The 14,665-nt window shown below is 38.5% G+C and overlaps 1 protein-coding gene, 1 long non-coding RNA gene and 1 pseudogene across 2 annotated transcripts; 1 reads left to right on the top strand and 2 right to left on the bottom strand.

The window, feature by feature from the left end:
* Positions 1–159: 159 nt before the first annotated feature.
* On the bottom strand, positions 160–10,395 carry LOC148725821 (uncharacterized). The gene is made up of 6 exons (XR_015990887.1): positions 9,911–10,395; positions 6,763–9,232; positions 3,440–3,695; positions 2,289–2,478; positions 806–846; positions 160–288 (listed from the first exon to the last, which is right to left on the bottom strand). It is a non-coding gene; the product is annotated as an uncharacterized LOC148725821 (long non-coding RNA).
* Positions 4,726–6,549, top strand: LOC111322503 (uncharacterized; annotated as a pseudogene).
* A 1,396-nt stretch (positions 10,396–11,791) lies between the features above and the next one.
* On the bottom strand, positions 11,792–13,344 carry LOC111322559 (G protein-coupled receptor 83-like). The gene has a single exon (XM_022925683.2). It carries the CDS (start codon positions 13,179–13,181, stop codon positions 12,075–12,077), a length of 1,107 nt encoding a protein of 368 aa, XP_022781418.2. The 5' UTR covers positions 13,182–13,344; the 3' UTR covers positions 11,792–12,074.
* Between the last annotated feature and the right edge of the window lie 1,321 nt (positions 13,345–14,665).

Below are 14,665 nucleotides of genomic sequence, written 5' to 3'. Positions count from 1 at the left end.
GACCAATGCAAAAAAAAATTGTTGTAAAAATTTCAAAACCTGCTCGATAGCATTGTCACTCACATAATTCTTGTATTGCCACACTAATACAAAATAAACAAGCCATGTCAAAATGATCCCTGTATGCTGCTGACATGTTCTTGGTGGTAAAGGCTGTGGTAGTTCTACCTCCTCAGAATGAAGAAATTCCTCAGTATCATCACTTTGTTCTGAGTCCACGTAATCTGTTCCACCATCTTCAAGGCAGCTACTTGGCTCATCAGAGAGGCTGTCAGACTCATCTTGCCCCTTTAAGAAAAGATGTGAGGTTTCCACTCGGTGAAGATAAAAGTAATATAGACTCAAGAAGATTCCCTAGGAACCTTTCAAACACATACACAATAGGAATACATCCTAACAGAAATAGTGCACTGTATGACACTTAAAAGGACATTAATTTTAAATGAACAGCAGGTTTAACTTATTACAGAACTCTTGGGGGGTTCTCATTTGATGTCCTTGTTGGGCATATACTCAGTGCTGTGTAACTACAACTGCACTCTTTACGAAATTCTTAACTTTGCAGGAAAACTCCCCAAACAGGCAGACACATGAAAAAATTATTTTTCTACATGCCCAATGTGGGCTGAATTTCCTCACTACAAGGCCCTGTTTATTTGACAAGGGTTCAATCTGCTGGAATTGTGTACCATACATGTAAATCAAAAAGAGATTGAGCTTCCCATGATATACTGGCTCACTCCATGGTTAAGAATGATACAGAAATAACACATGTACACTGTGCACGTAATCAAGTAAACCGTACCTATTGACCACCATTGTGAGAGTCAGATCGACTGCAGTCATCTGTGAGGTTGAGAAAAGAAAAAGGTAAGTTTCTAACCCAAAAGAACACCAATGAAATGTGTAGAAAACAAAAATAAACTGTACAGAAAAAGCAGTTTAAAACAATTGTTTTTTTTTATCCCTTGAATATGAAATAATTTTAAACTGGTTTGACAGAGGAAACTAAATGAACAAGGTGAAGCAGTGTTCAACACTAACACTTGCCTGGGGCAAGTTAAATTATACCTTGGGCAAGTGTGTAAGCTGCACAGGTTACCCGTTTGGGCAAGTGGTTAAGGATGACACTCGAGCTGCTGGGACAAGAATAAATTCCAACAGCTGCAGTAAAATCACGTGAACCCTTTTTTGGAAATTTTAGTTATGTGAACATAGAACGAGAATGAAAAACAAGTACAAGTATTGAAAATTCAATGAAACATCACGCAAAGCGAGCTGGTGATTTTTTTTGGGCAACCAAATAATACACTCAGCAAGTAAAACTGGAGACATTGTTGCCTAGAGGGCAAGTAAGCAGGAAAATTAGTGTCAAATACTGGTGAAGACAATCTTCACTTTCGAGAGGATGCTGAAAAATACAGGACTTGACAAACTGAAGTAAACTTTTCCGGTCAGGCCAGCAGTTGAAATTTTCTTTGCTAACTTGCCAGATGAACAAGCTGTCACTTAAGTCCAGCATACTTTCAAAACAATAATTTTGAATCACAGCTTTAAATTTTACGCACATTTCATTTTGGTCATTAGCAATAAAATATTCAGCAACCTTCACCAACCCTTTGGACAAGTAACCTTAAACAAATTAAATATAGTCAACATGGCTTTCAAACAGTAATAGTTTGAAAACTTTGGAACAGGGAGAGAGTGCTCTGGCAAGGAAAAAATTGAGAACTACTTGCCCTGAAGGGCAAGCTGGAATTCAATAATTTAATTTTAAGAAACCTGTTGATGCCAGGACATTCACATCAATCTTTTAATTATTTATTTATGATAAAAAAAATTGATACGTGTTTATCAGAAATAAGGGTTACTATGTACGCTCAGGGACATCTTCAGGCTATTTAGAGATATAAATATTGATACCTCAAGATGATATAGCAGATTTCTGAAACCCTATTGCCCACAAGCTGATACTTAATTTCTACTTTGACAAATTTATAATTTACTGCAGCAACGCTGTAAACTTCTTAATTGCCTGTTACATGTTATACCTCAAAGAAAATTTTAAAACTACAGCTGTATGACACTTTCAAGAAAAATGCTATAAGAGGCGCAAAAACCTGTGTCTGCATTCTAAATTTCCCTTATATTTTTGTGTAAAAGATGAAAATGTTTGAGCCTAAAATCGAAATGACATACCTTCATGCTTATGAGTTTTACATTACAACAAAGTGCACAATTTGTCGTTCTCTCGGTATGCGAGCGATGCAAACCTTATGTTAACGTACCTTCGCATTCGCTTTCACCAGAACTTGATCCAGGCACGTCAGGAAAACACGATCTTTTGTACGTACCCTCGTATTCGCTTTCACTAGAACTTGATCCAGGCACGTCAGGGACACACGATCTTTTGGTATCTTCTGCTGTTTTCCACTGCTCGAGACTTGAGTCATAAGAAAGTCTACGGCGATGATGATACTGCGTAGTGGATAATAATTGCTGGCAATGACCACACCAGATACATTGAATATATGAAATTCATATATTTTGAACTGCGGTATTAAATACGTATGATGCACGATCCTTCGCAGTAGATAGCGCTACTTATGCAATAGCGAAAATCAGACCTAAAAAAAATCAAGCCTGTACGGGATTCGAACCACTGACCTCTGCGATACAAGTGCAGCGCTCTACCAATTGAGCTAACAAGCCAACTGGGAGCAGGCTGTTAAGTTGATTCGTAATAAACCCGTGATCATAAATCAGATACAATAAATATATGAAGTTCATATATTTTGAACTGCGGTATTAGATACGTATGATGCACGATCCTCGCAGTAGAGAACGTTATTTATGCAATAGCGAAAATCAGACCTGAAAAAAATAAACTGATTTTCTGATTTTCTGGTCTGATTTTCGCTATTGCATAAATAGCGCTCTCTACTGCGAGGATCGTGCATCATACGTATCTAATACTGCAGTTCAAAATATATGAACTTCATATATTCATTGTAACCAAAATAACTATTTGGTATTGCAAACACGAGTAAATATAAAATAGTGCCCATGAGGGTTTATAAAAAAGTCAGGGGCAATCAAATCGTCCGTATCACGAGAATGATGCGCTCTACAGAATCAATTTTTCCTGGTCTAAAAACATAATAGAAACCACCATTCATCACCAAAGCGAAAACGCAGAGCAAGAAACTCGCTCAAAGGCATTAAAAAACGCAAGTAAGCAACTAAAACTGAAAGAAGGCACAACATTCAGTAACTCAGTATAAATAACACTATTCAAAGAGAAAATAATCCACATGTTAGAGACTACCAAACAGATTTTTTCGAGTCAATCGTTTTTCTTGAACTCCAAATATGAAATGGTTATGCTGTTGGCCAAAGGCTTTTGGAATAGTTAGAATCATTGAGGTGAGAAACCTACTGGTCTTATTTTCATCTCGGCTCTCTTAAGGGAGTAGTGATATCCCTTCCAGATAGTCCACTGTACTCCGGCGCCTTCGGAGGAGTGAGGTCGATCATGATACAAACCATTCAGATTGGATTGGTGACACCCGCCATACCACCAGGCTCTTTTGTACAAAAAATGGCACAGTTACCATTTCCACGCTCATCATTATCTTGATCTCGAGTGTTCCATGGTCGATCACGATGATAAGAAAGAGAATCAAGAGCAGTCCCTAACACGAAAATTACATATGTCACGAACATTTGCGAAAAACGTTACAAGATTCAAATTGAAAATATTGCTGTTCCACTTGGCCGTATGGTAACTGAAACTAGGACTAATCTTAATTGATACAGCTACTTCACTACAAATACACTTTTCCAATAAAACTGGATCAGTGTTTGAATGATACACTTGGTGGTCATCAGCATATACATTCAGCTTGGCTTGGGTAACATGATAAAACAGATCGTTAATGAAGACATTAAAGAGCATTGGTCCTAGGACACTCCCCTGAGGAACACCTCGGCCTATGCTCTGCCACCTGGAGTACGTATCTCCAGTTCTTACTCTCTGCTGTCTTCCAGTTAGATAATCCTTTAGAAGCGCGCAGCTTTTCTCACCAACACCGTAAGCCTTGAGTTTTGCCAACAATAGGTCGTGCTGTATAAGATCAAACGCTTTAGAAAGATCCATGGACACCACGCCAACCAATTCCCCCCTATCGCGCATGCTCCTCCAATCCTCTGTCAGACGTAATAGGGCTGTCTCACAACTATAGAACTCTTTATAAGAACTGATGAAATCAGATAAGATGGCGCGATAAAATTCTTTCATTTGTGCCATCAACAGCCTTTCGTACACATTGTTAAGAACTGTAAGGACTGTAACGGGCCTATAGTTGGTCTTGTTGAATTCATCGCCTTTTTCAAACAAGGGCGTTACCTGACTTTTTTTCCACTCGCTCGGATACATACCATGGTTTCCACCGATGTGCGCATGAGTGGTTGAATATTTCACGTCTACAGTATTACCAGTGTGAAGATTTATTCGCGTTTGTTTATCTTTGTGATTCTGGTTGTGTGATGGGGAGTCAGCGTAAACTAAACTTTCGCTTTTTCGGTTAGAAAATATAATTTTATTGCTGTGAAAATACAAAGTTGCAGCTTGAGAGCGCTTAAAAAGCTCTCTGTTTACAAAGGTCGTTTTGGGTGTTTAAAATTTGGATAAGCACTGAATATTTTTTTAAACGACAAGACGATATGGTTTCATCAACCAGAGTTAATAGAGGAGAATGGTTACTTGATGCTGAACTGTACCGTGACGTCATCACGAGGGTACACTCTCGCCATAACAACAACAAGAAAATGGCGGACGGCGTGGAAGATTTTTTCTTGTTTGGCGATGATTTTGATGCTATTCTAGACTTATTAGAACACGATGAAGATATGGAAGAGAAGTTTAGAGCTAGCTGAGAATATGAGTATGATTTTTTTTCTTTTTGAGTGACATTTAGTGCATAATGCGAAGATTTTGACTCCCTACGCTTTATCGAGGCTGTGGCAGCTTCGTATCGAGATACCACTCTCTCTTTCCTTGTCTTTGGACTTGTTATAGTGGCTATTGAGTTTTCTTGTTGCTTATGTTTTTACTTTGTTTTGTTTTGTAGATTCAACCTAAAATTATTGTATGTTCTGATTGTGGAAAACGATAAAAGACCAGAGGAGGTTTCCAAAGACACAGGACAGCCAAACACAGCAACATCTCGACTCTGTGATGTTCTTGTTCTAAACGCACGATGGATTTGGATAAACACAGTTTTAGTAAGTAAGATCCAAGTTTTATTAAAACATGGCCAACCAGTGCGGGTACAATGCGTATGTCAATACTCATACGAAATACCGCTGATCATTACAGACCTCAAAAGAACAACCTATCACTCTCACCCCAAGCATCCTTTCAGGGTCTTTCAGACATAATGAAAATTGCCGTTCAAAAAAGTTAAAACTGCTCAGCTGTATGCTCAGTCATTTAAAAATTAAATGGAAGTTTATTCATTTGAATAACTTAAGGAAGACACTAGATATTTGATGGAGATATTCGAAAAATGGCGACACTGAAAAGTTTTATGCTAAATACTAGGCCGAAATTCCTTTAATCTCTGGAAAATATTTTGAAGGACTGTCAAGAAATGCTGCCATATTATTATCAACCAAGGTTGCAGATTGTATGATTGTATACTACAAGCAATTGAAGACTGACCTCCAAGGATAACAGACCACATCTACAAAGTGTACTCTCAGACAGAGAAACTGCCGGCCTCGGTTGTTCGAAGGGCACATAACGCTATTCGCTGGATAAATCTCTATCCGGTGGATAGCGCAGTACGTTTTTCTATCACTGGATAGCGATTTATCCGTTGGATAGGGTTATCCGCTCTTTGAACAACCGTGGCCTAGTCTGCAGTATCTGGGTGGCTAAGTGTGTACTGCATAAACTTCACAAGAAGCATGGTACTCAAAAATCACCAGAAAGCTAGCAAGCAATGTCTATTTTGAAAGCTGGAAAACTAGAAGATGGATGTGACTCCCAGAAACTGGTTTCAAATCGTAGCCGTGCATTTTTTTGGCATATCACAAAGTATTCCCAAAAAGTTTTCTTTAGAATAGAACATCATTTTAGACAATTATCTCCTGACGGCAATTTACAAAGTGTAAATATCAAAAATTAGTAACTGATAGTGAACTGCTGGCACATTATTACAATTTGATAGTTTCAGACTCAGAATTGGTATCAGCAACACATGTAATTAAGGATGTTTTACATGCAATTGTAGATTTATATGTAAGGGCGAGATCCTATTTTTTGGCTAAGGATATTATTCAGCATCACAAGCTTAGAAGTAGACAAACTAAGTCTAAGGCGCTACGCAAAGAAATCAGTCGAAGTTGTGAAGAGGAAAACGAAAATAGGCTTGAGCGAGAGAAGTAGCTGTCAATTGCAAATTCAAACGCTTGTCTTATCATAAAAAAAAATTGTTTTAATACCAAATAATGTATAAAAATTCACGAATATAGGTAGAGCTAATGCCAGACATTTTGTTATGACTAGTTATTTACACGTGTAGCCATGTTCATAAATCATGCCGATTGTACTTTATCTATAGCAAATCAAATATGTGAAAAACAATAAGCTAAATGTGAGAATATGAATTTAAATTGTAACTTGCAAGTTTGTTTCACGCTAGTCGTTATCAATGTAAAGCAAATGAGATTAAATTAAGTTGACAAATGACTAACCTCTTTTCAGCTTTTTTTTTTCTTTCTGCATGGTACTTTTGCATCTGTCACTTAATACTATTGTCGTTGTTTATTCTTCCTCCCCCTTGTGTTACCACTCTGACATGATTCTGTCCTCCGGATTCGGATGACATTGGCATTATACCCAAACTGGTGGATGTCTGGATTATCGCTGCGCCTTCCAAGCTTGCACTGATTCCCAAAGTACTCCTCCAGCTCCTCATTCCTCCTCTTGGCAGAAACGTTCTGTCAAGACAAACTCTGTGCCTTCCCGGAGAAGGAACTTGGTACACTCAATTGCAGAATGGACGGTGATTTCAAATACCTCGTATGTCTGCCAGGACAAGAACATTCTGGCTCTGGCATTCTGGCTCTGGCATTCTGGCTCTGGCATTCTGGCTCTGGCATTCTGGCTCTGGCATTCTGGCTCTGGCATTCTGGCTCTGGCATTCTGGGTATTACCAGGTCTGTTCTGAGTGCTGGTTTTCCATGATTGCAAGTACTCCAAAAACTTCATCAGGAATTTATTAACTCTGCATCAACTGACTTAACAATGTAAATTAACCTCCGTTTGAGATTTTCAAAAGCTAACGTCTCGAGCGTTAGTCTTTTCATAAGAGCGAGTAGAGGAATTGTAGGGTGTGAATAGAATGATGGAGCTACGCTATTGGTGCGAACATGGTAACTGACTCGAAAAACACAAGAATAAATTAGTTGAATTTGGTGTTTTCGGGTGTGTTCAAGGTTGGTGTGCAGTTGCTCAGATACTGAGATTTATCCCAACTATCACAAATACTAGATTTTACATTTTAATTGTTTTCCTTTGAAATGTGAACTTTTTACAAAATAAATTTTTGCCTAAACTTTCATACATTCTCAGTTAAGATCCGGCGAAGCAAAAACAAAATTAACAACGAAAAAAAAAATTAAAAAAACCTACTTAAGAAATTAAAATTGCACTTCAAAGGATATTTACAGAGGAAACAGAAATAAATTAATAAGGCTGTAACATAAACAGTCAAGTTGAAGAAGCAAGGGCGTACCTAAGAGACCGCTATTTTCCATGAATTATCAAGCTACGTGCTCTTTGAGCAAATTTCCTTATCAAAAATTCAATCCGGAGGATGAAAGGTAGAAATTGATTACACTTATTCTCACCTTGCAAGAAAAAAAGTGTTAATTGAACTAAAATTTAAAATTTAACATGGGATAAACCTAAAACAAGAATTATGAGTGATCGAAAATATAAGAAAGACAATTTTCCAGGAAATTTCTCTACAGAAACCAACTTTGACCAAAAGCAATTACTCTCTCGACTAGTAAATGGATAGCTAGCAGAGATGCGCAATCAAATTCAGTATACGTAAACGTGCTCAAAATCCCGATAGTGCACGCTGATAGCATGAGCAAATCGCTTCGCCAGAAGTTTTTTTTTCGCGCGAGCGGCCATTGTTAGTGCGGGGAAACATAATATGTTTCGCGACAATAATGGATACAAACAGAGATTCGGCCTACTAGTCCCAAAACGAAGACAATTTTTCGACCTTTTCCCTTGGGTTAGAGTTCTTAGATGGGGCAGAAAAAGAGGAAAACAACGGAAAAGGAGAGTCGGCATCAGCGCCGTCACGATTCGCTTCAATTGATATTGTTTGTCCATTTTTCGCGTCGGATTTGATGCACAATTCCACCGGCTATGTTCTAAAACAATTGGTTCGTGCTTTTAGCTGTGCACTATCGAGTTATGGAGCACGTTGGAAGTTTGGAGAGCACTCAAGAAGCTAGAGTTGCCTTCGGCTATTGCCCCGGGCAACTCTTACGCTTCTTTCGTGCTCTCCAAACTTCCCACGTGCTCCATAACTCGATAGTGCATGAACGAAACGTAGTCTTCGTAATCTTTTCGAAAACAACAGCTTGACTCTTTGATATGCTAAATCTTATTTATACTGAAACTGTCACACCTTGCGAATAAATAAATGGTGTTGTGTAACTATCCGCCAGGATTTTGCTAATTAGTTTCCTTAAACACAATAAAGTCGAACGGGAATTTTCTCCCGGAACAGTTGCAACAAGTGTTATTGGGAAATAACTCACCAAAAGAACCAGTTACCGTAGAAAATAAACACCTTTTTTCATGCCGAATTCTAGAAATAAAATATGTCCTTTGATCGAAATTGTAGCATCTTATGCAAGTATTTATGAAACTGAACAGACTGTTTTTTGATCAAGTTGTTTTCATGTCTCTTTTTTAAGAAAATTTTCCTGTTTGTGTTGGCAAATTTGACGAATTCCCGACAATATCATATTTGCTTTGGTAGGACGACACAATTGAAAGATTATTCGAGCTACCATGTTGTTTTGAATTTTCAGGCATTAACTCGCACGCGCTCTTACCCTCTTGCGTGATCACGCGTGTATTAATTCCAAATCTTTCTTGGTCTAATTCCTGTTTTGAGCCACCTTTAAAACAAACCTGAACAAAACAAAAAACAAAAAACAAAAAAATTAATAATTGAAAACAAAATAAGTTATTAGAACCTTTACTAATATTGAATAAATAAATATGTTTGGTTTCAGGTGACAGTTTTAAGTTTATCATACCACTTCCAATTTTATTGATGTTGGATTTACGTAAGGCCTTTTCAAGACACATTCTAACGATGGCCATCCTCTTGTTGAAAACTTTGTATATTGCGATTTTAATTGAGTAAGTATGCTTGTGTTTGGATGGGAAAAAAGTAAGATACATTACAAAAAACTGCCCTAAAAAGCCCTAATTTTCAACCATTTTCCCTAAAAATACCTACTCTTTAGAGAAAAAAATCCTAATTTTCCCCCTAAATATTGCTAATAGGTGACCAACATGCCTGAATGTTATAAAACAATTGGTTTATGTGTCAGCTGTGCGTTCATCAAGACTTGAAGCACTTGGGAAGTTTGGAGAGCACTCAAGAAGCATCTTTTATTCGTTATCTCCAAACTTCCTGCCTGCTTCAAGTCTCGATGAACTCACGCTGACGCATGAACCCCTTGTTTATAGTGATTCTGTACGAAATACCAAATCGTACTTTACAAGTATTGAATCCAATAAAAACCAGTAACAGAAACAGGATATTTAACGGACGAGCTAAGCTTATATATTTAACCTTACTATTTAAGTTGCTTCTGTCAGTAGCCTTATCCAATTCGCTGTTGTTCACGAACATTTTTGATTTTTTCAGCGAGGTGTTCGTCTCAGCATCATAGTTTGTTGTTAAATCGGCCGTCACAGTTTTACCAGTATTTTCGTAGTTTGAACTCACGTATGGCTCATTTGTTATCTCGTGAGAACAAGTATGAACTTTCTACATTTGGCTAGCTTTCAAGCAATGAAGTTCGTGGGCCGGCCCATTCCGAAAACACTGGACATCATTTAGCGTGGGCCTTCCAGGAACGGCGTGTGCGTTTGCATGTGGGATGAGCTTATAAGACAGGAATCTTTGCAAAGCGGTCTTCACAAAACACAGCATTTTGTAAATTATGTTGTTTACGACGAGCGAGCTCACGTTAACACAAGCGGTCGCACTCTCATCCCCAGTTTCCGCAGTTTACGCAATGAACGCCCGGGACCATGACCCCCCATTTGGCGACCAATTAAAACGGCTTGCATTTTTAGTTTTAGACTCGGGCTTTCCCACGGAAGCCCGAGTAATTATCCTTCGAAGCGAGCCCAGATTGACAGCTGATTTGGGAATCTGCAGATCTGAACGCAAACAGAGAAAAAAGTGAAATGAAAATTTCCGCTAACAAGATTATTTTCTGATCCTATTGGAATAGTTAAAATGTTTCTTCATTTTTTACCAGTATTATCCTGTGAACCTGCCTTTTCTAAATCTTTTCAGCCAAGAGAGAAGGAGCGCTGAGTGGAGGTAATTAATGCAAAGGTGACGATTGAAAGAGAGAAAGTGATTCAGTGGAATAGGAGTGAACGCCCGGAGTGAACGCCCGGAGTGAACGCCCGGAGTGAACGCCCGGAGTGAACGCCCGGAGTGAACGCCCGGAGTGAACGCCCGGAGTGAACGCCCGGAGTGAACGCCCGGAGAGAGACTTACTCCCACCCGATTCACGGAACGGAAAACTCTACTTCGATGGCTAACTATTGCGACGTATAACAACTTCGCTGTATGAAATGATTACCTTCTACGATCGGTCAATGTCCGATAAAAAAAAAAACATTTCCTTCCGCACCCAACTTTTCTTCCATCATTTAGGGATGAGAGCGAAAAAAAAGTATCAACCCTCGGTAGTCAAATAATTAATTTCAAAAGAACAGCATGCACCTGGTAGGTTGAGTACAAGAGTAGCTCGTATACAACGCGCGTATAGAGTGCACTGTGCAGTTTTCGCCCACAAACTCGTATACAGAAATCCTTTCATAAATTATTCTGTGAAGTCATGAATGGATGAACTATTTTAATGACATTGGCCCAAAAAAAATTGGAAGAGTTTAATTGTTGTCGTTTGAAGGCAGGTGGTTAGGTTAAGCCAGCAATTACCTTAAGCAGAAATTTCCGCAAAGTAAACGAAAAACACTCAGTAATTTGCATAAGCCAAAGTTAACGTTAGGTTCACTTTTAAGTTAAGTCGCTCTAACTCCAAACCTCTTACGAACGAAGTCGTAAACAAAAAGCACTAAAACAGGGGTAATCTTATTTCACGTAAGGTCAATAAAGTTTATAAAGGAGTCTGACGGCCGTGCACATTTTTCTTTTAAAAAACAGAGATCATAATATACTGTGAGTCGGTTACTAAAAGCATCTGTTTTCAAGTCAGCCTTAATTTCTATTCATTTTCGCTCCAAATTGCTCCATGCTTAGTCAAAATGGATACCCAATGAGTGTAATTTTCCTTTTCATTGTTAGCTAAGTTCAGAATTACCGAGTTTATCAAGTAAATTTTACGATAATTGACCGAATTCAGCTACCAGTCATCGTGATGTTAAAAACATTTCTGCGTTTATATTCTGATAACACGGTGATGACTTGTGATAGTGTTTATCCTTTTTTCTTTTTATTTCAGAGGATTCGTTTTGAAAGTAGCAGATCAATAACAACTATTTTATATGGAGATAAATCCTACAGTTACGAAACTAAGAAAGGGTGGCAATAAAATTGGTGCATTAATGTTTACTCTGCTCAAACCATTGGGGACGAAATTAAAACAGATCTCTGCTGTTTTCATGTTGTTTCTCGCATTTCCTTTGCCAGTTACCCATGAGGTAAAAAGTTTCCTTGCAAAACACGAGAGGACTTTTCAGTCCTTTTCTCGTTCGGTGTTCAACAAGAATGCAATCTTGTTTCATCCTTGAGATTCTTGAGACGCTCTGAACATCTCTCATGATTCAGTTCAGCGTTAAATTCAAGTTTTCTTAATTTTTCCCTCTTTCGGGTCATATCAGCCGCAGTGTTTTGCGTCACCGAGTTTATTGTTTCATTAACATGAACGCTTGATCCTGACGATTCTGATAAATACGTGCAGATGGCTCGATAGGTAATTCTCGCTCTCAAACTCCTGTCGAAGGCGCAGTAAATAATGGGGGTTATCGCCTCGTTGATAAATGTACCGAACATAGCAGTTTCGTAGAGAACGTGTCCTCTATGGATGCTTTCCGTGCCGGACACAATCCGAACACAGCTGAGTACAAACGTTGGCAACCAGCAGACTGTGAAAGTTGCAGCGACCAGACCTGCAGTTCGCGTAACTCGCTTCCTGGTTCTGTGAATAACCGAATGTGGTGTAGCAGGGAAGCTGTCTGCTGCCACCATGGGACTTCTTCCCCACATAATTAGTGTCACGTGAAAATAGCACCAACACAACACTATGAACGGGAGGAAAAGCACAAAGAGGAACTCTACTGCCTCGTACAGTTTATCCAACCAACTTATTGGAAGAGCTTTTGGAGTGCAAATTATCTTGGCCATTGAGGGTATCTCTTTCACCTCAAACATGTACAAATAAGGGGCAGCTACAAGAGTGGGAACAAGCCATGATACTGCTATCATTTTCTTGACGCGTTTTCCCTCCAACTTTGGTAGATAAGGACGAGCCAAGCTTCGATAACGATCATAGGCAATCAAAGCGTGAGTATAAACCGCAGTCCCGGACACAGCAATTTCAAAGTACTCGATTATCTTGCACAAGCCCTGTTGAAATACCCAGTTTCCAAGAAGTTCGCGAGTAAATTCGAAAGGAATCGTGAGAAGACCAACCAAAAGGTCGGAAACAACTATATTTAAGATAAATTGATACGTTGGACGATTTTTAAGAAGACGCTTGTAATTCTTTACGAGGATATAAGCTACCAGAGCATTTCCCAAAACAGTCACGATAAATATTACACCCAAGACGGATGCTTTGGAGATGTCTGAGGCAGAGAACGCCATATCAACACTCGCACTGCATCGCCCCTGAAAACCTGACAACGGTGAGAATTTTAACAGGAAGGCGCTTTTAATAAACGTATGCGGATAATTTAACAATACAAACTAACACCTGCTGAACCAGATTGAAAAAATTTTAAAGGCTCTATCGTGTAATTTGCAAACATTTCCGAATATTTCAACAGATTAGCTTGATACAAAAAGATGTATTTGATAATATTTTTCGCTGTAAAACAAGTTGGTGGCTGATCACACAGGGGAAGCTTTCAGTGTTTTTAAGGATGCTCTGGGGGGTCATTTTACAACAAGGAGTAAACACTCAAAAAATCAACATATTTATTTGTATTCTCGACAACGAGTAAGTCAAACTCTTTTAAAATTCGAAATTTGGAATTCGCCGAATTCGCAGAATCCGAAAAAAAGCTATCAATCGAAAAACCTACAAAGGTCTCTTAGTTCTCATATCGAAAACTTAATCGAAAACTAGAATCTTCCGAAATAAGATGACACTCGCTATTTAAATATTACCAGTCTTTTTATTATTTTCTGTACCCTTATTGTAATTACATGTAATACTCCGCTTCGAATTCCAACTGTCACTGAGATGGCGTGAACCGAGGCGATAATCAACGGAAAGGTTATGAAAATCGGCACGTAGTTTTCATTCACTTTAAAAATTTCAATCATTTCGATAAGCACTTGTTCTTAAGCAAATCGGAACTGTCGTTTATCTAAATGTTCTAACGGAACTCCTACCTTAGTGGTATTCAATTTCCGTATTTGATATGTCCCCGAAGGAGTTCGATGTAAAAGATGAAATTCGATCTAATAATTGTCAATTTTAACTTCACATGCGGAATCTGAGGGATCAAGCGAATGATTAATTTAAAAATTTGGTAAGTTTGATATCTAAAGCCGCGAAAGAAGAAAAATCAATATATAGAAAAATTCAAATTTCTTTTTCAAAAGAATATTGAATTATATAACAAGACAGTTGTGAAATAGTTGACACTGAAGCATAGCCTAAGAAAATTTCAATATGTTTGAAAGAAAATGAATATTGAAAAGCAAACAAGAGCGTTGATGATTTTTATTCATTTCTCCTGGTGTTGTCTTTTCTACGCCTAACTATAGTCATCAACAAACTGATTCCATTTATCTCAACCTAGTTCCCACGTTTCACTCTGGTTTCTTCCTCCGTTTGATAAGAGGTTCCCATTATCAAGTTGGCTTTCTAAATTGGAAACGAAATACTAAAACGTAAAGCTTCAATGCCATCTGTAAAGAGTGGGCGGTTCAATAAATTAGACTCAAAGATCTTTTCTTGGAAGACGTTGGCCCGGATGGCATTGGTGCAATCATCAGCTGCTGCTGTTCGGAAACCGAGCCTGAAGATCGCGGTACACGAGAAATCGAGCCCACGAAAAGCTCTGCTCCCAAATGATATACGTGCACATGCGCAGTTTGCACTGTGGGACTCTTCTAAT

The sequence above is a fragment of the Stylophora pistillata genome, chromosome 8 (genome assembly GCF_964205215.1).
Source record: "Stylophora pistillata chromosome 8, jaStyPist1.2, whole genome shotgun sequence".
Taxonomy (NCBI): Eukaryota; Metazoa; Cnidaria; class Anthozoa; order Scleractinia; family Pocilloporidae; genus Stylophora; species Stylophora pistillata.
Note: the sequence above shows the minus strand (reverse complement) of the source record. Positions and strands in the feature narration are given on the sequence as shown.